The sequence below is a fragment of the Pteronotus mesoamericanus genome, unplaced genomic scaffold (genome assembly GCF_021234165.1).
Source record: "Pteronotus mesoamericanus isolate MK-2021 breed Mesoamerican mustached bat unplaced genomic scaffold, CSHL_Meso_final scaffold_99, whole genome shotgun sequence".
NCBI lineage: Eukaryota > Metazoa > Chordata > Mammalia > Chiroptera > Mormoopidae > Pteronotus > Pteronotus mesoamericanus.
This window is the reverse complement of record NW_026555330.1, coordinates 15,475,189-15,496,212: the sequence shown is the minus strand read 5'-3', so window position 1 is coordinate 15,496,212 and position 21,024 is coordinate 15,475,189. Positions and strand designations below refer to the sequence as shown.

The following is a 21,024-nucleotide window of genomic DNA, read 5'->3' as shown; positions in this document are numbered from 1 at the left end:
ATTACTAATGTGGCTAAAACCAGAGTTTTTAAGGGAAGGATCCCGAGGCCAACCCAGAAGTGATTTCAATTTCTGTCCAAGTCCCACCATCCTAGCAGAATGTGACAGTTCCCAACGCCCTGCAGGTCGGGGCTCATCACTCCAAAACTGCCTCACGTGCCGACCCCCAGGGAACAGACCGCAGGCGCTACGATGCACCCACGCAGTGGAGCGGCGAGGGACGGCGGGCAGGACGCTCCGCTGCTCACACCGGGAGTTTTCCAAGATGCATTGTTAAAGGCAAGTGCGGAGCAGAATAACAAGTTTTCTCTCTTAAGAATGAAGGCGGGAAGGATGAACATCCATACATTCCTACATCTCTGTGAATTAGCAACGGGCAGATATACGAGAAAAATAACGACCCGGGAACAGTGCCGTCTGTCCCGTGGAGGTAGATTGTCATTATACATCACGCTGCTGTGACGCGTTTGACCTTCTGAATGTATTACTTATTCTAAAAAGTAGACGTGTTTCTACTAGAGAGCTCTCCCTCCTCAGTGTCTGCCCCCCATTCTTCGCATCCCGAAGGCACGCAGGTCCACACGCTGAAATTAACCCAGGTCAGTTGGTGACGTCAAAAGAACGTCACCCATTCGTTTATTTCCAGGAACCGATGAGTTTAACAGATACTCCAGACCCAGGCATTTCTGCAGTGAGCAGCTTTGGGAACCTAAGAGGTCAGAGGAAGCCAAAGAAATGTATTTGAAAACTGCTTCCTCAGTTTTCTGAACACAAGAAGACACACAGACCTGTTTTCTCAATACTGGACATCAAATCACTCTGTGGTGAGGGGACCCAGCCTCCTGGGAAGATTCTCTGCTTTTTCTCTTTAGATGCTACCGATAGCACTTTCTGGGATGATACACAGGCTATACCTTTGTTATACTATATAGTAGCTGCCAACAACCTGCGATGTGCTTATTGCAAGGGACTGCCTAGATTTTTACTTTGATTTAAAATGTCACGGGGGAGTGGCTACTGTACGGGACAGAGCAGCTCTTGAGTCAACCAGTTATGAACCTCCCTCCGAACTCTGTAACTTGCACGTGAGGTTGCGTAGTGGCTAGAACATACCCCAGGAGCAAACTCACAAGTCCCTGCGGCTTAGCGATCACTCCATTTTTGGGTAGAGATAGGCGTGGGCAACCAATCTGTTGCGAGTACTCACTCCGAGCACTTACTGAAGGCCTATTCTACAGGGAGCACGTGAAGAGCCAGGGTACAGATGAGCGTGATGGCGCCCAGCAGAGTGTTCACTGGCCAGTCCTGGCGTTTACCTGCAAACCCGGCGAGATGCCCTTCTGCACAGAGCCGACCCTCTCAGCGGGGGTAACAGCATCGATTTTTCTCACAACCTCCAACACGGTGTGAACAGTTTCTTTCCATGATTCAAACACCTAGTAACCACAGACCCACTAGCATATTCAAAAGGATTCTCTCATGCCCATCAGCCAGAAAAGAGGACCTTGGGACTAAGGGCTTCCTGAGTGTGATCACGTGGCACTGAGTCTAGAAAAGGAGTGTGGACCACGGGGGGGAGGGGGGGTGCTTCCTAACTCTCCTGCACACCTGGCGCAGCGGTGAGGGGCCAATTTTCATGCAGAAACTCAGATAACTACAGGCTGAGTCCAAACAGGCCCAGAGAGCTGGGTGCCAGGCTGTTATAGATGCTGGGACGTCACCGTGGGTAGGCAGACCCGGTCTCTGTATCATGGAATGATGAACAGAGGTAAATAAGAAACCTGGTAATAAAACCTCAGGCCGTGTTTTAAGAAATGTAAGCAGGATGAGATTTGGCACGAGAAGTAGGCAGGTTACTTTTTTATATTCCATGTGTTAAGTTACAAATGTAAGACCCAAGTGTCCATTTTTCTTCTTTTTTGTTCTACTTTTTTTATCAAGTATTACCTCATTGGATGAAAGGCCTAGTTTCTGTTAATAAACTGCAACGTTACCACAACACTTTCTCCAAAGTTCGCATGACTGTGGGAATCCCTCACTCTCAGCAGTCCTGGGTACTTTCAGATTTAATGGTGAGGAATGGTGTCGCTTACATGTGCGACAAACTACTATAAAGGTTAGCAGTTTGTCCTCACTTGCTACGCCCTGGTGTCCCTGAGAGAGCAGCACAGTAGGGACTTAAAGTCCAAGGGGCAAACAACCTGTAACAGTCCGGAGCTTACTTTGCACACCTGCTTTTTTTTCAGAAAGAGCCTCAACTCTAATTCGCGTATGTCGTCAAAAGACATGGTGATTTTTCTCCTTTTGCCTAAATTATTTTAACCAAACCACCAGTGGGGTCCTACCATTTGCAGCCCATAGGCAAAAACTCTGGAGACAGAGCTCAGTGGAAAGGAAAGGAATTTTATTTAACATACATACAGTATGGAATAATGGCAGGTTTGTGCCTCAAAGGCCTTTTCCTCCAAAAACAAACAGAAAAAAAACAAAACAAAACCCCTGCAAGCGGGCAGTCTAGTTGGTTTCCAGCCGCTGTCCGGTCGCCGGCATCCTGTAGAGTCCGCGTGGCAGGCGTCCCGCTCGGCCGCGGCACACCGTCCTCTCCGTCCTCTCCGTCCACGGCGGCCTCCGGGGCACCTGTGCGCCGGGCGGGGCGGGGCGCGCCTGGCACAGCTCCGGGTGGCAGCGCTGCTGCAGCTGCTGTGTGAGCGAGGGCCACGGGCAGGGCTCCTGGACCACACAGCCCCCCCCCAGGGCAACAGTACCCGGTGGCCGACCCACAGGCCAGGGCAGGGGAGGGCAAAGCCCATCTTCCATATGCTCTGCGTTTGAAGACGACCCCATTCACACCCTGCACAGCTGAGGGAGACGGGAAAGTACGGCCCACACGCTCTGCGTGTCTGCACTGGTTGCTGGGGTAACACAAGCACGCACACTCCTCCGTGCCTCTCAAGCTCCTCCCCATGTCCCGGGGGAGGGGGTCCCATTACAACCCCCCTTTAAAAATCTGGACACTTGGGCTCTTAGAAGGGGACATGGGCGAAGGTCTCATTCTTCTGTAACTGCTTCCTGCTGGGCGAGGCCGTAGCCCTACCTACACCTTGGTCCAGAGACCCTGAGTAAAGGGGGTCTGAAGCGGAGGGAAGACTTCCCACAAGGGAGGAGGATCTTGCGCCAGTCCAGGTCAGACGGTCACCCCTGGAACACGGCGTGCGTGACGTCCGAAGGGTGGCACTGCTTGGGCGAGTGGGCAGCCTTGTAGTCTGGAGGCAGCAAATTTGGCAAGAGGATTAGAAGGCACAATCAGAACCATAAATACTAAATGACAAAGGTAGGGAATAATTCTACAGTGTCCCTGGTTAAGAAAGAGTGGCTTCCTTGGAGGTAGGTGTTCGAGGAGTGGCACACTTGTTTGAGGCCCTATTGCCCACTGTACTCACATTAGGCAGAGAGGAATACCCTGAGATTCACCCCTTTAAAAATTCTGAACCCTTTCTATCAAAACTGCTACTGCAAAAAAGGAAGCCAGTTTCAAAACAAAGCCCATGGGCCACCCTATACTTCGCTAACTCACCCATCCGGTCTAATCAAACCCGAGCCTCAGGAGGTGCTGATGCAGATAAGTGAGGCATATACTGCCTCTAATTTCACAAGACTGTCTTCTGAGGAGACGTCCAGTTGTTGCTATCATCTGGTGAAACCAGTTTAAGTCCCAAGTGAAAACAAACTTTGAGAACAGCTGCACTAGAGTCGGATGTTCACGACCAAATATTGTGATCTTCCTTAAAACCTAATTCCTCTCCCTAAGATCACCCTCACTGTCGTCAAAAAGACTGTCATTTTTTCCATTGTGCCTCACTGTTTGCATAAAAACAACAAGAGCAGCAGTTCATCACAGAGACTGTTCACATCTGCTTCGCTGGAACTTACACAAGGAACCTTTCGATTGACACTTATGCCGGCTCTTCAGGGCGCAGAGGCCGAACCCCACGCCTGCCGCGCAGCTGGACCTGGACGTGCCCGTACTCCTTGAGACTTTGAGGTTCCCAACGCGTCTTAAGGTTCCTCCTTGCCATCTTTCAGAAAAGCAACCTTCGTTCCTTCCCTGGAAAGACTGCCATGAACCACACGACAAAACAAGGTACCAGGCCGTTTCTTCAGTGGGGTTTCATTAGCTTCGAAAGTCAATCTCAGTTCTGCGAGGCTTTCTGGTCACGACCAGAGCCAGGCGCGCCTTCTCCGGCATCACGTTCCAGGCAGAGTCTTGGCTATTAAAACCATAGTCTGAAACTGGTCTTATTGGTTTCATGCAAAGTAAGTGTTATGTCATTATTCCTTAAGAATGCCAAAATGTGGAGGGATCAGGTAGGGAGAAAAATACAAAGAAAAAAGGAAAATCCTGCTCCTTTCAATATCCACTGAAATTGCATTTTTATGTTTTATAGCTTTCATTTTACTTCCTAATCTAATATTAAACTTTAACCCTTAGGAACATCAATTTCTTTTTAAAACACACATAAAACCTAAAGCAAAGACAGTCTCAAAATAAAAGGCGGGGTCGGGGAAGAGACTAGAACCAGCCTTAGGACTTTGCCTCGCCCCATTGGGTACAAAGACCACCTCTGCAGAGCCCAAATGGCACAGGGCCCCAATGGCAGAGATGGACACAGAACAGCAGAGTTCCCCACGCCCCCGAAAGATCAGAAATGAATTAAAACAAAACCTAAGGCAAAGAGTAACTGAACCCAAGCACCAAAGTTCCTTTCCTTTCAGAAAAACTTCACACCTTTTTATGGAGTAGACAAGGTTCACAAACCTTTCTCAGCTTTCTATACACAGCTTTCTGCACCTTCTGCAACCTCCATAGACCTTCTCAACCACTTAGGAATAACCGTAACTCACTTTCAATCCTTGTCCTTTTTTACAGCGCAAAGGACCACATTCAAACTCAGTATCTGGGAGCTCCAAGCCCCGCAAACTGCAAACACATTCTCCTCCATAAACTTACTTAACCTTTTTTTTTTTTTTTTTTTTTGGCCACACCAACATTTAAACTTGTTTACAATTTGAAAATAATATAGGAACCACCCATAAATATGAGAAAACATGCTTCCACTTCTCAAGTTCAAGTGAAGAAGTGGATGAATTATAAGTGCTATTAAGGAACTAACATAAATATGTCACTACATAAACACTTATACATAAGGCCTTTGGAAACTCCCAGTGTTTAACTACTTGAGACACAGGCTCTTCGGCCCCATGCCCCGCTAATAGAGCCTGGAGTACTTCTCGTGGAACGCCTCGCCCCAGACCGCTCCCACGCCGCTCTTCCCGTAGGCACGCGTTGTGGCTGCGGCGGCCTGGGCGGTCGGCTCCCTGACGATTGTAACGGGCCCGGAGGGCAAGCCACGGACCCCGTACGAGGCTACAGGGTGCTGCTGGGATGGAGAGAAATCCCGCGACAGGGAACTGGCGGAGGATTCCATCTGAGTCATCTTCCGAGACCGCTCTTCTTCCCACTCCTCGATTTCCCGTTCAAATTTCCGGTTGTCTTCCTGAACGTAGTGCTGAAGTTCAGCAGATAAGACTTCCAAGTCTCCCGGCATTGGCTCTGGTCCACCTTCACCCGCCTCCGCGTCGAAGAGCGATAGCTTATCCTTAATGTACATCAGACAGTAAGCGCTAGCATTTTTCAAGCCTCCGTAGGAATCGCTTTCAAGTTCTTCCCAGGAAGACTCAGTAACAGAGATGTCATTGTACTTCAGCCAGACTTGCCTGGGTTGATTATAGATATAGACCCAGTAGTGCCCAGCGTTTGCTTGTCCCTCGTGAACAAGAACTGCGTGCAAGCGATAAGGCACTTGACTGAGGAGAGGATCACAATACATCTGCTTAATGCTCTGGATAGTGCTTGCAATAGAATTCTTTAAATCCTCTATATCTCGTTCAATCTCACTGCTCCGTCTCTGGAGACGGGTCTTAACAAAGTTTATCTCATCCGTGGCTGTTTGGGGAGCTGGGGTAGCAGGCATTTCCCCTGAAGGCCAGGAAGACGTCAGTGGCTTCTTCTCGGGGGGAGACTTGGACAGAGAATCTTCAGAGAAGATACCTGCAATATCCAGAGAGCTTTCTTTACTTGTCGCTGAAGAAAGTGGCAATGTCACATTTGTGTCACTTTGCGATGTCACGTCCACGAGCGGAAACGGAGCCGGGCTCAGGTCGTACTTCACGCAGCTCTCCAGTCTCTGCTGCAGGACTCGCACTTCCTCCTTCAGCTGCCGAATGCGCTCTCTCTTACTCTGAACGAGGTCTTTGTTTCTGTGCATGTACCTGTCCATGTAAATGACCTGAGGAAACTCCAGTTTATTGTGAATTTTTTCTGGCTGACCGAGAGACTGATTGAACTCAAACCTCGAGAGTTCAAAAGTCAACACTGGAGGGAGTTTTGTGAACCAACGCTCCTGTCCATACTTCACGGGATGACTGGAAGGAAGGAGCTCAATGTCAGTCTCTACCATGGCCCCTTCCAAACACTCGTCCAAGTTGCAATAGCCGTTCACTTGAAGAGGATACTGGCCGAAGGTCTCGCTGTTAGAAAAGGGCTTTCCTTCGCGAACCCCTTCGGTGAGGACAGTACCGTAGAATAACTGCACCATTGGGTTTTTGGAGTTGTCCCTGGGACCGCTGTCGGCTTGCACGGTGAGCTGGAACGCGTCCTCCAGCCAGTCCAGAAGCTTGTGGGTGAACTCGCTCACGTCCTGCTGCTGCTCCTCGGTTGACTGGAAGGCTCCCTTCAGGAGATTCAGGGCCGCCGAAGGGTCAACAAATCTGCGGTTTGACCCCATCATCAGAGCAAACAGACGCTGAAGCTCTTGCATAAACATGATGTTTCTCTTTTCTTTGTGACTTGGACAATTTTCAAATGCATCCTGGGGCAGGCTATAACCGAGGACGAGTCTTCGAAGTTCCGGCAACTGGAAGAGAGACTGAATAACAGCACTAAACCAGCAGGTATTGCCAACGTTTTTCAGTCCAACTGGCCAGCCGTCAACTCGCCTCCAATCATTGGGGTTGAAATTCTCTCCCCAGACTTCACAGTGTTTCCTTTTAGAGCGTTTACTTTCAGCAGAGATTGCCTCATGCCTTCTAAGAGTCCTTCCACCGGCCTGAACTTTGGGGGACTTCAGCAGACTCAAGGCAATGGCAGCCTGAACCTCCTCTTTGCTCTCAGGAGTAAAACCTATTACTTTTGCTAACGCTCTTCTGTTGACAGCGCTCTCCCTTACTTCAGGCGGTTCTGTGACACCAGTGCCTAGACTAGGCTCCTTTGCTCTGCTACTAGCAAGACTGCCTGCCAGAGGCGCGTCACCGTCCCTAGCCTTCAGACCTCGACGAAGGCAGGAAGAGTCCCGAACGTCCGTGACTTCACTCGGCTGACTTAACATCCTCTGGCAGCTCGCGTCATGGCGATCTGCTGCGGCCACCTCGTCCCGCTGGAGCTCTGCAGACGTGGCGGAGAGCCGCCAGCCCAGCCTCACAGGACACCAGGGGATAGACCTTCTTGTTACCGGTCTCCTATCCCCCGAATTCAGGGCACTGAGACCTTCCTTTATCTTATTACGAAAGGTGGATTTTGAGGCCGCCTGCTTCCTCTGCAACATCAAACGGTTCCCTGCTCCTGTTGACACCTTATTATGCAAGGAAATAAACGCTCTAACGTAAGGGATCTCGTCCCATTTGCCTAATCTCTGGCAATATAAGTTCAACTGCATGATGGTGTAGTAGTTTAAAGAACCATTGAGGGGCCATTTTTCCCCACAGTCCAAAACATACATAGGCCATACACTGTTGCAATAAAAAATCAACTCATCTAAAATCTGACCCAGTGGGCTTCCTCCAAGAGTGGACATCTGACAGTTCCTGACCGCCCGGATGTACAGGCCCATGAGTATGAACGCGACCACACCCCAGGCGAACTGGGAGCATATGAACACGATCAGCATGGGCTCCATCGCTCTAAGCGCGCGCACAGCAACCACTGCTCCGACAGCGACCCGCAAGCAACGCCCTCCCCGAAGCGCGGCCGGTCCTCACTCAGACCCGAGCCGTCTCGCGGGCCTAAAATCTCAAATGGCGCTTCCTCCGTCCCAAGCCCTTTGCTTTCCACCTGCTAAGGGTCAACCTGCCAGGAGAGTCTAGGGTGGCACGCTGGGTACCAGTACTGCCGCCGAACAACCCGCTGGGGTCCTACCGCTCGCTGGCACTGGCAAAACTCTGAAGACAAGAGTTCCTCGGAGTCTGTACGTGAAGGCGTTCAAATCGCTGCGCTCGCGCTGTCCTCTTCTTCTGGACGATGTCCTCCGGCGCGTCTGCGGGCCTGGCTAGGCGGGATCCGGGCGGCACACCTCGGGTTGTCAGTGCAGCTGCGGCTTCCGTGCGGGAGAGGCGCTGGGCTCGTCACCTGGCCACGCAGCTTCTGAAACCGGCACCGACTGGTCTGCGAAACCCCGACTCGCAGGTTGGCGTAGCGGGTCCGAGGCCCTGCCCGGGCTGGAGTGGGCAGAGCGGCCGCGGGGACGGTGGCTGACGATGCCTCGCTGGAGGAGCGCGTAGGTGGCTTCCTATGCCGAGGAGAAACCCCGGGCCGGCCGGTGGGAGTGCTTGGGGACAGTGGCGGGGAATGCTCCCGGACCACGCTGCCCCCAAAACGCCCGCAAGCTCGGGAACCTAGCCCCCAAGAGCCCACAAGTAGCCAAGAGTGGAGAGAGCAATGGGCTGAGCGTTTGCGTGCTCTGCTTTTAAAGATGGCCCCCATAATTCCCTACGGCGGAAGTCGATGGGAAGGCCTGTCCCTCCTATCCAATCACCTCCCTAGCTTTAAGTTTAGCCCTACATGCTTCTGCCGAGTCAGGCGTGCGTACTTCCCGTTGCCGGGACGACACATGCACGCGCAGACCTTGGCGCTTCTTGACCCCTCCCACTTTATGTGTTGGGTGGGAGTGGGGGATGGTGCATCGTGGGAGCTGGGTCTCCCGTCACACTGTGACCCAAACATCTGAGTCGGAAGGAGGCCAGTGAAGTTCTGATATTTTTTTGAATATGGCTACATTGATGCTATGTCCGAAAATTCACCTTATTTTGAAATCATATCATATTCTCATTTCTCTTGGAGTTACAATGATTGTACTTAATTTTCTTTTCATAGACTTGTTTATTAATGATACCATTTTCTAGGTGTAAATGCAGGCGATGGATGCCTTTTAGTAGATCTCCCGGGGATGCTTATCTCTGGTACAATATTAAGGTATCAGAATAAAAGAGAGAAGGGAGAATTTTGGGGCTCCATATCAGCTCAGTCTCAATTTCGGTATGCACGAGGAATCTTCAATTAAATTCCTAGTATTCTCTACTAATGCAAATACATTATACTTAACAAAATTATTTACATTTATAATTCTAAGTTGGGATCCATACATGACAAACATATGTTACCAATTCTAACCTTAAAGTACATGTAGTTCTTTACAACTGATTATGAAACTTACCATGGTTGTAAAAAAGAGTTCAAACGATACATAAAAAAAAATCTCAAGTGAATGGTGGGTGAAGTACAGGAAAAGATACTGTTGCATGAATTATTTACAAATTTAAAAAGAGATTTAATAACCGGGGATGTGTGTCAAGCTGATTTGCTATGTTTGGAACACCCCGTACGACCAAATACTGATTCTGCCTCTGCCTGGCATCTCACTAAGTCCCTGAAATCCTTTTTTTGTTCCTGGAGCCTGGGGCCTTCAGAAGTGGAGGCCCTGGGTTTATCATTCTTATCAACTTTCTTCAATGTAAGTGGTCCTCCCCGGCCGCTGGGAACGTGGGACAGAGATATCTGCTCAAGGGCTGGAAACCAACGGAAGCACCTGAGTTTACTGCCCCCTAGAGAATGTCCCCGTGCTTGTCGTACACCAGGGCTTGCGCGCAGCAGTGTAACATGATGGTGTCCTTCACCTTAAGGTTCTGCTGCAGACGCAACAAACGAATGAAATCAACACAAGTACCGTTCCCTATTAAGCAATCAAATAGGAAGTTTTGATACTGGTGCCCAGTGGGGAGATTTCAAATTCAAGTCTTCTGTGTCCTTTCCTTACTCATCACATTAGTTTATACTTTATCAGGCCTTCTCCCCATTTGTCCCACCCTCAAGCAAACGTGTATTGGCTTTTTTTTTTTAATGCATTTACACTGCGAACATACTTTGAAGATTCACGCCTTGCCATATATGGATGTCCTGAGATCTCGCCTTCTTCCCTTAAGTTCTTCACCGAGTTTAAGGTGCAATTTTTAACATTCTGGTATGTGGGAAAAGCCAACCGATTACATGCAGAGTTCTATTGGTTTCCTTGTTTACTAGTTATTCTATAACTGCTGGTCTGTGGGACCAGTAGCTATAGAATAGCCTGCGCTTAGAAGTACTGGCTTCCTGACATCGGGAGTTTGCTCTGCTCTGTTCTGGTTTCCTCAGCTTTCACCTCAGGAGGAGAGTACTGACCTCTAAGGGTGCTGGGTAAACGAATTCATTCGCTGGAAGCGGGTAAAAATGTGCCTAACACAGGAAAAGCTTAGGGTCGACCTTCCTCTCGAGCACTTCCCTCCCTGTTCCTCCCTGGCAACAACTGCTGCAGGGAAGTCTGGGCCCGGGGCTACTCCCTCGCCAGCTGTGTTTGGAAACACAGGCATCAGAGCCTCTGGTAGCATTAACATTTGTATAAAACTGTTCCTTGAATGTCAGGGACCGATCTAGGCTAGGATCATTAAATGGTTAATTCGCACAAGAATAGGAAGACACCACTAATCTACCCCCAATTTACAGATGACAAAACCGAATACCAGAGGTTAGAAATTGACCCCCGTCTCACAATCCGTAAAAGGGTAGGCGGTCCAATTCGGGTTTATTCAGGCCGTGTTCCGAGCTCACCAGGGAATCTCCGCCCCTTTCACCGCCCAGTGAAGCTTCAGAAGGTGAGCTTAGAATGCTGACGAGAGCCAGGAGCCTAATGCCCTCCGGGGATAGGGCGGGGAGGTTACAGTCCCGCCCCGGAAGTTCGCCTTTCGGGACATCAATCATCTGTAGGGCGGTCTAAGTTTAGCGACCGCAATCCCGCTTGGCCGCTGCCAGGTCAGGTGACTGTATGGAACGAGTGCACCACCTGCTTACGCGAACATGCCAACTCAGCGTTTTCTAGAGGCAACCTCACTTCTTTCCTAAATCTCTGAAGTGTATTTTTACCTAACCATAGCTGGGGGCGGGGGACGGGGCAGTTAGCTTACCTTTCTATACCTTTCTCCCTGAAATCTAAAGTGTAATAAGCTCTTTTTCTGAGAGAGGGAGGGGCTCTGAAAAGAGCCTTTGGGTTTTAAAGCGTTTGCGGAAACTTCGGTGTCTGTCACATCATTTGCCCTTGGCCTTGTGGTGGCTCTCGGTCTTCTTGGGCAGCAGCACGGCCTGGATGTTGGGCAGGACGCCGCCCTGCGCGATGGTCACCTTGCCCAGCAGCTTGTTGAGCTCCTCGTCGTTGCGGATGGCCAGCTGCAGGTGGCGCGGGATGATGCGCGTCTTCTTGTTGTCGCGGGCCGCGTTGCCCGCCAGCTCCAGGATCTCGGCCGTCAGGTACTCCAGCACGGCCGCCAGGTACACGGGCGCGCCGGCCCCGACGCGCTCGGCGTAGTTGCCCTTGCGCAGCAGGCGGTGCACGCGCCCCACCGGGAACTGCAACCCGGCCCTCGAGGAGCGGGACTTGGCCTTGGCGCGCGCCTTGCCGCCCTGCTTCCCGCGCCCTGACATTGGAAACAAAGGAAGGCCGCTGTTAAAAAAAAAAAAAAAACAGTAGTCACTCACCAAAACAGATGATTTGTGTGAGTAGAAGTAATATGGCTGCTTTTATAGGCAGTTCCTGGGAGCAAATAGGGCTGTTTGATTGGTAAAAAGCAAACTCAGCCAAGTAGCCAATAGAAAGGCTTTATTTCCATACCTTATTTACATGGGCCAGCCCATGAATGACAGACTTGGTGTTTGTCTTCCAATAAACTGAAAGGTACTCTGTATCCCTCATTAGCATAAAGGCCCTATAAATACCAGAGATCGGCCGCAGTTTCTTTTTATTTCTGGTGTGTTCACTTTTTAGGATGCCTGAGCCCGCCAAGTCCGCGCCTGCCCCAAAGAAGGGCTCCAAGAAGGCGGTGACCAAGGCGCAGAAGAAGGACGGCAAGAAGCGCAAGCGCAGCCGCAAGGAGAGCTACTCGGTGTACGTGTACAAGGTGCTGAAGCAGGTGCACCCGGACACGGGCATCTCGTCCAAGGCCATGGGCATCATGAACTCGTTCGTCAACGACATCTTCGAGCGCATCGCGGGCGAGGCGTCGCGCCTGGCGCACTACAACAAGCGCTCGACCATCACGTCGCGGGAGATCCAGACGGCCGTGCGCCTGCTGCTGCCCGGCGAGCTGGCCAAGCACGCCGTGTCCGAGGGCACCAAGGCCGTCACCAAGTACACCAGCTCCAAGTAGACTCGCAAGTAAGCGGCCTGACTCCTAACCCCAAAGGCTCTTTTCAGAGCCACCCACATGTCCTCAAAGAGCTGTAATCAGAAACTCAAAACTGGATGTGGGGCCCGTTGTTGACTCTTGATTAGATAAAAAGACTACAGGGATAAAGTGCAAAAGGACTGATTTCAATATGTTCAAAGGTAGAACATGTTTTGAGCTTGTGGTGGTGTGCTGTTCTGTTAGAAACAAGGGATTGTAAAGAAACGAAATGTGTTGAAAAGCACTTTACATAAAACGATCTTAATTTAAAAATATCCTGTGATTTTCCAAAATTGCACCAGCCTTTGACCCCCGGGGCAATGAAAAGGCTCGTAGGGCATTTGAAGGGTCTCCCCCGGAACGCGGCTGCGCGGCTGCGTCCGCCGGGAAGAGGGGCAGCGGCGGCCCCAGTAGGGCGGCCGCGCAAGGGCAGGGCTCTAAGCTCTCTGGATTGTGTTAAATCCAGACAGTATCGATCGTCTCCAAGATTTATCATTCACTAACAGCTCCATATTACCGTTCCTTGAGGTTCTTTAAGGTTAGGAAAAAGAAAGTGTTGTTGCAAATAGGACTGTTGGGTCCAAAAAAAACCCCCAAAAACACGGAGGGGGGTGCTTGCAACGCAGGGATAAAAACCCAAGTTTCTAAACGTTACTGAGTTCACTGTAAAGGGTAGAGCCCTCGACTGTCCCGCAGCCTGGGGAAGAGAGCGGGTTTCGCTGATGCTCTGCGAGGCCGCTCCTGCGAGACCTCTGACCTCGACTACGTGTCCGCTTCTGTAGTGGCCGCGCTCTCCCTCGGTCTTTCTTGCCTGTTTTAAATTTTGTTCCAGATTCACAGTTTGCTCCTCTAACTCTCCCGGTTGAGAATGTTTCTTGTCTTCATGAACGCAAATTATTTTTGAGCAAATTGTTTACCTCATTAGGAAATTAATAAACTCAACGTGAAGTTTAATTTAAAATGGCTTGTATACAGACTAAAAATATCATTTTAAAACAGCAAAATCAAAGAATCAGAATTTTGATGCTTTAAATGTAAGTTTTTAAATTGTAACAGAAAAGAAGTTCAGCTGTGCTTTTTATCGGTAGTTTTAGTTAACAGGTAGTATATTAAAAGTTAATGGGTTAATAAGAAACAAAACGAACCACTCCACTATTTTGAACCATTTAAATTTTTAATTTATGGTATATAATTTTTTAGGGGAAGGTCACATTTCTAACCAAGATAACTTTTTGGACAAATTCATTGGCTCAATTTTGCTTTAAAAATAGGTCTATGACTTTTTACATATTATTGCCTTAAGGGAAAATAAAATTAGCATGGTATTTTATTTTACACAAGTCTAGAATTTATTTTCTTAAAAAAAAAATACTAATTAAGTTGAATTTCCTAAATTTCTCCCTCTAGGTTTTCAGGCTGTATGAGGTATTGTCACTTTTAAAACCTTTTTGCAATTGCAAATTAGACATTGAACTACATAAAATCTTAATAAATGATGTCATTAAATGCAGTAGATTTTTATGTCACAAATCACTAGGATTCAATGTGTCAGCTCAGATACTGAATTCACAAAGGATAGGTAATTTTAAGAATTTAGATGAATATTAAACGGAGCATATTCGTGCCTAATCTTCGGGAACCTGAGCAGTTTCTGCTTTGGAGGGTGCGACATATGTATGCATCGATATAACAAATTTGATTTATGCAAGTCTCATTGTTTTACACAGATTAGAAGGACCGTAAATTAACAGGTTAGAGAACATATAGATGCATTAGGGGAATGGAAATAGATACGTGTTTTTGCCGCTTTCAGTTTGTAAAGGGGACATGTCAGGTGCTGAGGGGGGCCAGCGGACCTCGTCAGCAAGACTGCCTCCCAGAGCCTTGTGCCTGCAAGGGGACTGGCTGCCTTCGCACGGCCGTCCAATGCTCTACCAAGCACTACAGCTCCAGAGAACACAGAATTCACACGCGGGAATGGCTATGCTTAGTCTGTTTATTAGGAAGTTACTGTCTGTTAATGTAGAGAATAATGTAGACTTTAGAAATGGATTTATCATTGGATGAATTCATCATTATGTTTATCTAAGGTTTACTGGAGTTGGTTAAAAAACGAACACAAAACACTACCGGGAAGAGAAAAAAAATCCAGTATCCAAATGAAACTTCCAGTGTAGTGTTGTGCCTTTGCCAGGCTTCAAATCATTCTTAAATAACACTCTCTTAAACCACAGTCAGTCGAACTAATCTTTGAAGCCTATTCTTCTAATTAAGAAAAGCCAGTTCAACACGTGGAGACAAAAGGATCAAACATTTCTTTGTGATGGTCCTCCTGACTTCTTTGCCGTCTTCCTCTCTGTAATACACAGAGAGTAAATGGAACAGAGACCAAAACCCCAGACGGCCAAGCCCTTCAGGAGCCCACAGCGGAGGTGCGGGGGTACCCGAAAAGGCCCCGGCGGGGCTGGCCAAGGAGGAGGTGCGGACGGCGGGGCACCTGGAGGCACGCTGTCACGGGTGCTCCCCAACCAGTCATGAAAGTTTCTAGAGAAACGCTGTTTTCTTTGAAACGTCTTGCTCTCTGCGAGAACTGATTGCCCCTATGAAGCTTTTTCCTCCCGAAAATCGTGTGCAGCCGTGACACGCTGCTCCCGGGCAGACTGCCGGCAGTTTTCTCCTCACTTTGCTACGTGAATTATCTTTTTGACTTGGTTGGATGAAATCAATCTGTTGCTTACACAGTATACAAGCGCTAAAAATTAGCTGAATGTCTTTGACCTCCTTTGACGACGCTACCACTCTGCGCGGGCAGGGTGGTAATAAGGGCCTGCTCGCGAAGGTGGAGTGAGGAGTGAATGAAACAGCAGATACGAAACACGTACCAGAAAGGGTGTCATGTTGCTAAAATGGCCGCACCACATTGTTCCGTGCTGAGGGAAGTGTCGCCTCTGGAAGGGGCCCTTAACATTTTCCAAATGCCTGACACATAGTTTGCAGGGATCCTGCCCCGCCCACTGTCTGTGGCCTGTCTTGTTCCTGTTGCCCCTGTTCTGCAGCCAGACTCGCCCACACCCAGCTTTTGCTGGTTTCCTGCCTCCCACGCGGCCTGGAGCGCTGCCTTCGCCTCCTTCCCCTCCCCCGCCTCGCAGACTCTTCCCGGTTGGGCAGGCATCCGCTTGGCGCACGCCCTCCCCGGAGACCGGCCCCTCCCGGTGGCTCTGTGTATCGGGACGCTTGCAGTGGATGGTCCTTCCTTGTCTAGATGTCACCCCAACACGCTCAGAGCTCTGCCTTGGTCGCCACCTTATCCGCAGAGGCTGTTCCTGAGCCTGGTGCTCACTAAGTGCACACCCATAACTGAAGTGATGAACTCATTCAATACGTGCTTTGAATGTCTACTATGTATCAAGCCCCTTAAGCACACAGCAGTGAACAAAAGCACAAATTTCCCCCCTGAGAGCTAGGACTCCAGCAGAATAAGATGTAAAAACATGCGAAGTAAGTTACACATCTGGTCTGTTAGAAGGTGAGTGCCAAGGAGAAAACAGAACAAAACAGAACAAACGCAGGGCAAGGGAGAGGGTGTGGGAGGGAGCCAACGAGTGAAGTGCTGGCCACGGAGGGGCCCGACGGAGCCAGCTTCTGCCATGGAAACTTCGACAGTTATTTGTCCACATAAGACCAGGGTTGTCTTTGCTCATTTTTCAGCAGGAGGAAAAATACATTTTGTACCACTCCCAGAAGTAGACTAAGCCTTTATTTGGGTGCATTTCAATCATATTTCCATTTGACTGACTTAAAAAAGGGGAGGGCTGCCCACGTCTGCCAGAGGGACGAGCTCCTGAGGGGAGGGGGCTTTGGGGAACTGTTGCAGCTGCTCCAGGTGTGAGCAATGGCCGTGAACTCTTCAGTCTGCTGTCCTGCAAGGCCCTTGCTCTTCCCTCACAAGCTTCCCCCAAGCCCTCACCTGTTACTATGTCTCCTCAGTGAAAAGCCCTAACTAGTTTTCCACCTGGCAAATTCCTACATGGCCTCCAAAGGAAAGTTACAGGGCCCTGAGTAGATTACGTTCGTCCTTTACTTAAGACTACAACAGACAAATTCTGGGGGTGGGGGCCATCCATCCACCACGTGTGTCCCCTGGGAAACTCCATGTCTTCACCTCTAAATCGGAGGCTGTGGAATGCACTGGTGTCAACAAAGTGCTTAGACCAGCAGCTGGCACTGAGCAAACCGCGATGAACACTAGCCAGCATCGTTAGCGCGGCTGCTGTCAGAGCTGAGTGCGATGTCAGGTATCTGATGAATTACGGAAGTGAATTAATCAATTTCTCTCTTTTTTCAGGAAGAACAAACAAACTTTGGGCATGTCTCTTCCCAACACTGATCACTGCTGGACACTGTGGCGACTCAGAACCCAAGAAAATAAGAGATACTAGAAGATAAAGACATTTTTTACAATTGTGGGAGGATCACTAAGAACCGGGCTAAGACATCTTTTTTTTTTTTTTTCTTGAATATAAAAATATTAAATGTTCACTGTTGAAATTTATGAAATGAGAAATATATACAGCAAATGTAGGTATCATGCCACATATACGTACAGATAATTTTCTAGGCCACATGCTTAGAGACACAATCTTTATAGATGTACAGCTCCTTGTGTAATTAGTCCTCTGTTATTGGCTGTTTAGATTACGTTTCACCTTTATGCATTATAGATCCTACACCTCACACATCTTTGTACAGAAATTTTTGTTTAAATATTTGATTCTTTTGGGGCAGACAGACTGCTGGAAATACAAATACTCTATCACAAGGGGAAATCAGTGTTAAGGCCCTCAACACACATTGCCAAATTTTCATCCAGAAGCACCACGTCAACTTCTCATACCAACATAGTATGGAAATTTCTGTGTTACAGCACTCAAATTTACACAGAACTTTGTTTTTTAAAGCACTGTTAACTGGATAGGCTGGCAAAGCTGTTTCTGGGAAGTTTTTATTTCTTTCATCATTACCATAGGTAATTCTCCCCTGCCCATGTTTTTATTGGCCATGACCCCGTAAGAAATAACCTACTGGAAAAAAAATGGACAAGACTGTAATCATTGCATGGGGAGGCAGTATAGAAAAAAATAAGTAGGATCTTAGATTAAGATTAAAAAAAAACAACACCACTAATATTTCTCAGGTGCCTCCTGCCCCGTACTCTGCTGGAGTAAACTGGCTGTTTTCAACTGAAACTTTTTTTACCTACATTGTTTCTCACAAGGCTCCTAAATTCCCCCTTACAAAGGTTGTCTTGGTGATAGGAACTGCAATACACAAACTCCTTAAAGACCTCCCATGTCTGCCAAGTTTCTCAGGGAGGCTTTTCGGGGGTCTCCACACGATGGGTCCCATAGGATTTTCTTCAGCTGACCCCTGGGCTCTGACCCCACTGCACTGTTTCCTGGGCGGTATCCGGGAGACCCCGCCTTGGGGCGCAAACTCACATCCTTACCTTGGACTAAGATGAGTTCCGGGCCAAGTCAGGAGGCCGCCCGGCCCACAGCTCCGCAGAGGCACGTTTCAGCCCAGCCCTGGGTCTGCGCTCGGGGTGGGCGGTTCCCGCGGAGCTCTTCAGCCCAGGGCTGCCGCCTTGCATTTCGCCCTTAATTGAAGGCAGGAACTGTATCTCCTTCTCTGTGACTTGTATTTGGAGTCCGGGCGAAGGGCAGGGAAGGGGTCGGGGTCAGGCTTGGCGCCACTGAAAGCAGCAGCACCGCTCAGGGGAGGGCACCCGCCGTGCCGGCCACCGGACTGGAGCCGAGGCGTCAGGCCTGGGGACCGCGCTCTCACTCCATCGCGCTGCAGGGACTAGGGGGCGGGGGATTGGTACAAGCAGCCCACACACTGTGTAGATTATGGTTTATTAGGTTGTTTACCCAAATAAGATCCTAGCTTACAGGTTTGAGATGATTCTGTAACGGAACAACCAATAGGGTGTTACTACCACTTGCCTCCACAGGCAAAACCTCTGGAGGCAGAATTCGGTGGAAAGGGGGAGGAATCTTTTATTCAAAGGCTAGGGTTTGAAATAGTGGCAAGTTTCTGCCACAAAGCCTGCTGACATCCACAGAAAACCTCCCTGCCAACCTCCGCCAGCTCAGTCCAAGGCTGTGCCCGGCACCTCTTCTCCAACCCGAAATGACTGCCCTTTAAGAAATGCAGGTGGTTTGGCGGGTTTCCGGCAGCTGCCTGGCTTCAGGCGTCTTTCCGAGTCCACGCATCCAGGCGGCCTGCTCGCAGCGCGCTGCTCTCTTGCTCCGGTCGCTGCCTCCGGGGCGTCTGTGTGCCCAGCGCAACTCCTGCGGCCAGCGCCGCGCAGCCTCCGCGTGGGGGAGGCTTGCGACTCCCAAGGCCCACGGGCCTGGGCTCCTGCCCCTCGTGCCCTACTGGCCCAGCGCCCGCTGTGCCCTGGCCAGGCAGTCCGGGGCCCCCTTTGCGGAGGGGCACCCGGAACCTTTCTGAACCACGCGGCTTCGAGGGTGTGAGGGCCCAGGGAGTCGGGCCCTGTCGGCTGACACACAGGGGAGAACAGTTAGAGCAACGACTGCCCGCTCTCCCCATACACAGACCGGACCAAAATCTTCTGCACGGGGGAAGCACATCGGAGGGTATTTCTCTTACTCACCTGCGCAGCCCGGTTGCCCGGGCAACTGCTCCTGCGCAGTCCTCAGCACTTCCCAGCCCCGCCCCTATGTGGGTGTCGCTCCTGCGGTCCCGGCTGAGCTCTGCCCAGCGATTGGGCTGGACCCCCACCCTGCTACAATGCTATAATCCTCTAATTCCGCACTGAGACATTTCAGGCTTCTGTGTTACTTTTCTTATCTATTACATAATTGTCCATAAAAGTCAGGGTATGACTTGTTTTTCCCACCCATCGGCCGACAGCCGTTTGGAAGACCACTGAGAATAGGTGAGAAAAGTATCATGCTGAAAATGACTTTCAAATCCACAAAGAAAAGAGGAAACTTTGTTCTCCTTGAATTTTGCTGAAAGTCGAGGACGTTATCGAATAGTTTCCGCGTGCGGGGTCATTTTTGATTAAAAAGTGAGAAGGCGTATGAAACTCAGGTCTCCACGGACCGCCCCGCAGTGGCTCCGGGTAGCTCCGTGCAGGCGATTTGTTGTGGGATTCAACTTTTGTGGGGGAAACAAACACAAATGGTCCTCCCCGAGGGGCGTGGCTGTGTCTAGGTGATGCACCAATCAGAGCGCACCCTGCCCTATATAAGGCGTGCGGGGCCTGCGAACTCCACGCTCCCATTGGTTCTCAACTTTCGTGGTCTGTCTTGTGATGTCCGAGACTGCACCCTTGGACCAGGTTGAACCTGGCCCAGCTTTCATGGGGAAGCCTACAGTCAAGAAGCGAGGGAGGAAACAGAAGGACGTGGCGGGTGTGAATCGCAAGACTCCAAATCTGTCCGTGTCCAAGCTTATCACTGAGGCTTTGTTGGTTTCGCCGCAGCGAACCAGTATGTCGTTGGTCGCGCTCAAGAAGACACTGGCGGCCGCGGGCTATGACGTGAACAAGAATAACAGCCGTATCAAAGTGGTGCTCAAGAGCCTGGTGCGGAAGGGAACCCTGGTGCAGACGAAGGGCAGCGGCGCCTCTGGTTCCTTTAAGCTCAGCAAGAAGGCAGCTGCCCAGCTCACCAACGTCAAGTCCAAGAGGACCGCTTCCACTAAGTCCAAGAAACTGGCCTTGTCCAGGGAGTCCAAGACTCCGAAGAACACCAAGAGCAATAAGACAGCCCAGAAGCCAAGAGCGACAGCAGCTCAGAAAGCTGCCCGGGGCGTCTGGAAGGCTGCCGGCGCCAAGGGCAAACCCCCGCGTAAGAGCCCGGCCAAGGCCCGGGCGGGCAAGCCGCGCGCCGGGAGGGCGCCGTTGACACAGCAGAGGGCCAATCCTAGGAAGGGAGCACCTAAGAAGTAAAAGGTCGATATTGAAAAAACCAACCCAAAGGCTCTTTTAAGAGCCACCGAAGTAACAGTAAAATGGCGTAACACTGCTGCTCTGGAAGCGTCACGCTGCAGGTCAACCTTCCTTGACAACAAGCAAAGTTGTGGTGAGGCGAAATACAGCGTTTCGTCACGGTGTTCTTGCCGAGTCCCAAAATGCTGGGTTGTACACCGTTTAGATGAGCACGTGTGCCCTGTGTGAACTAGAACTTTCCAGGGGCAGCGCGCGGTACCCAGGGCTGCAGGCCGGCTCGGCTGGCGTTCGCACTGTGCTGGGACAGGTGCGGGTTCCGTTCTGCACTTTCCTGAGCTGTTGGCCTAACAAGCACGTTGTAGCCCGTGCCCACAGGCTTTGTAGGGCTCAGAGGGAGAAGTCGAGGTGTCCACATCATAGGGATTTTTCTTTATCTCTTTAACTGAAGCTTAACTACATTG

General features: G+C 50.1%; 4 protein-coding genes across 4 annotated transcripts; 2 read left to right on the top strand and 2 right to left on the bottom strand.

Moving 5' to 3' along the window:
- Nucleotides 1-5,267: 5,267 nt before the first annotated feature.
- Nucleotides 5,268-7,661, bottom strand: LOC129063853 (ubiquitin carboxyl-terminal hydrolase 28-like). The gene has a single exon (XM_054564942.1). It carries the CDS (start codon nucleotides 7,659-7,661, stop codon nucleotides 5,268-5,270), a length of 2,394 nt encoding a protein of 797 aa, XP_054420917.1.
- Nucleotides 7,662-11,404: 3,743 nt separating this feature from the next.
- LOC129063776 (histone H2A type 1) lies at nucleotides 11,405-11,864 on the bottom strand. The gene has a single exon (XM_054564842.1). It carries the CDS (start codon nucleotides 11,837-11,839, stop codon nucleotides 11,447-11,449), a length of 393 nt encoding a protein of 130 aa, XP_054420817.1. The 5' UTR covers nucleotides 11,840-11,864; the 3' UTR covers nucleotides 11,405-11,446.
- Nucleotides 11,865-12,156: 292 nt separating this feature from the next.
- Nucleotides 12,157-17,307, top strand: LOC129063783 (histone H2B type 1-C/E/F/G/I). The gene is made up of 2 exons (XM_054564850.1): nucleotides 12,157-12,569; nucleotides 16,925-17,307. Exon 1 carries the CDS (start codon nucleotides 12,181-12,183, stop codon nucleotides 12,559-12,561), a length of 381 nt encoding a protein of 126 aa, XP_054420825.1. The 5' UTR covers nucleotides 12,157-12,180; the 3' UTR covers nucleotides 12,562-12,569; nucleotides 16,925-17,307.
- Nucleotides 17,308-19,924: 2,617 nt separating this feature from the next.
- Nucleotides 19,925-20,563, top strand: H1-6 (H1.6 linker histone, cluster member). Its single transcript, XM_054564836.1, has one exon. It carries the CDS (start codon nucleotides 19,925-19,927, stop codon nucleotides 20,561-20,563), a length of 639 nt encoding a protein of 212 aa, XP_054420811.1.
- Nucleotides 20,564-21,024: the final 461 nt, after the last annotated feature.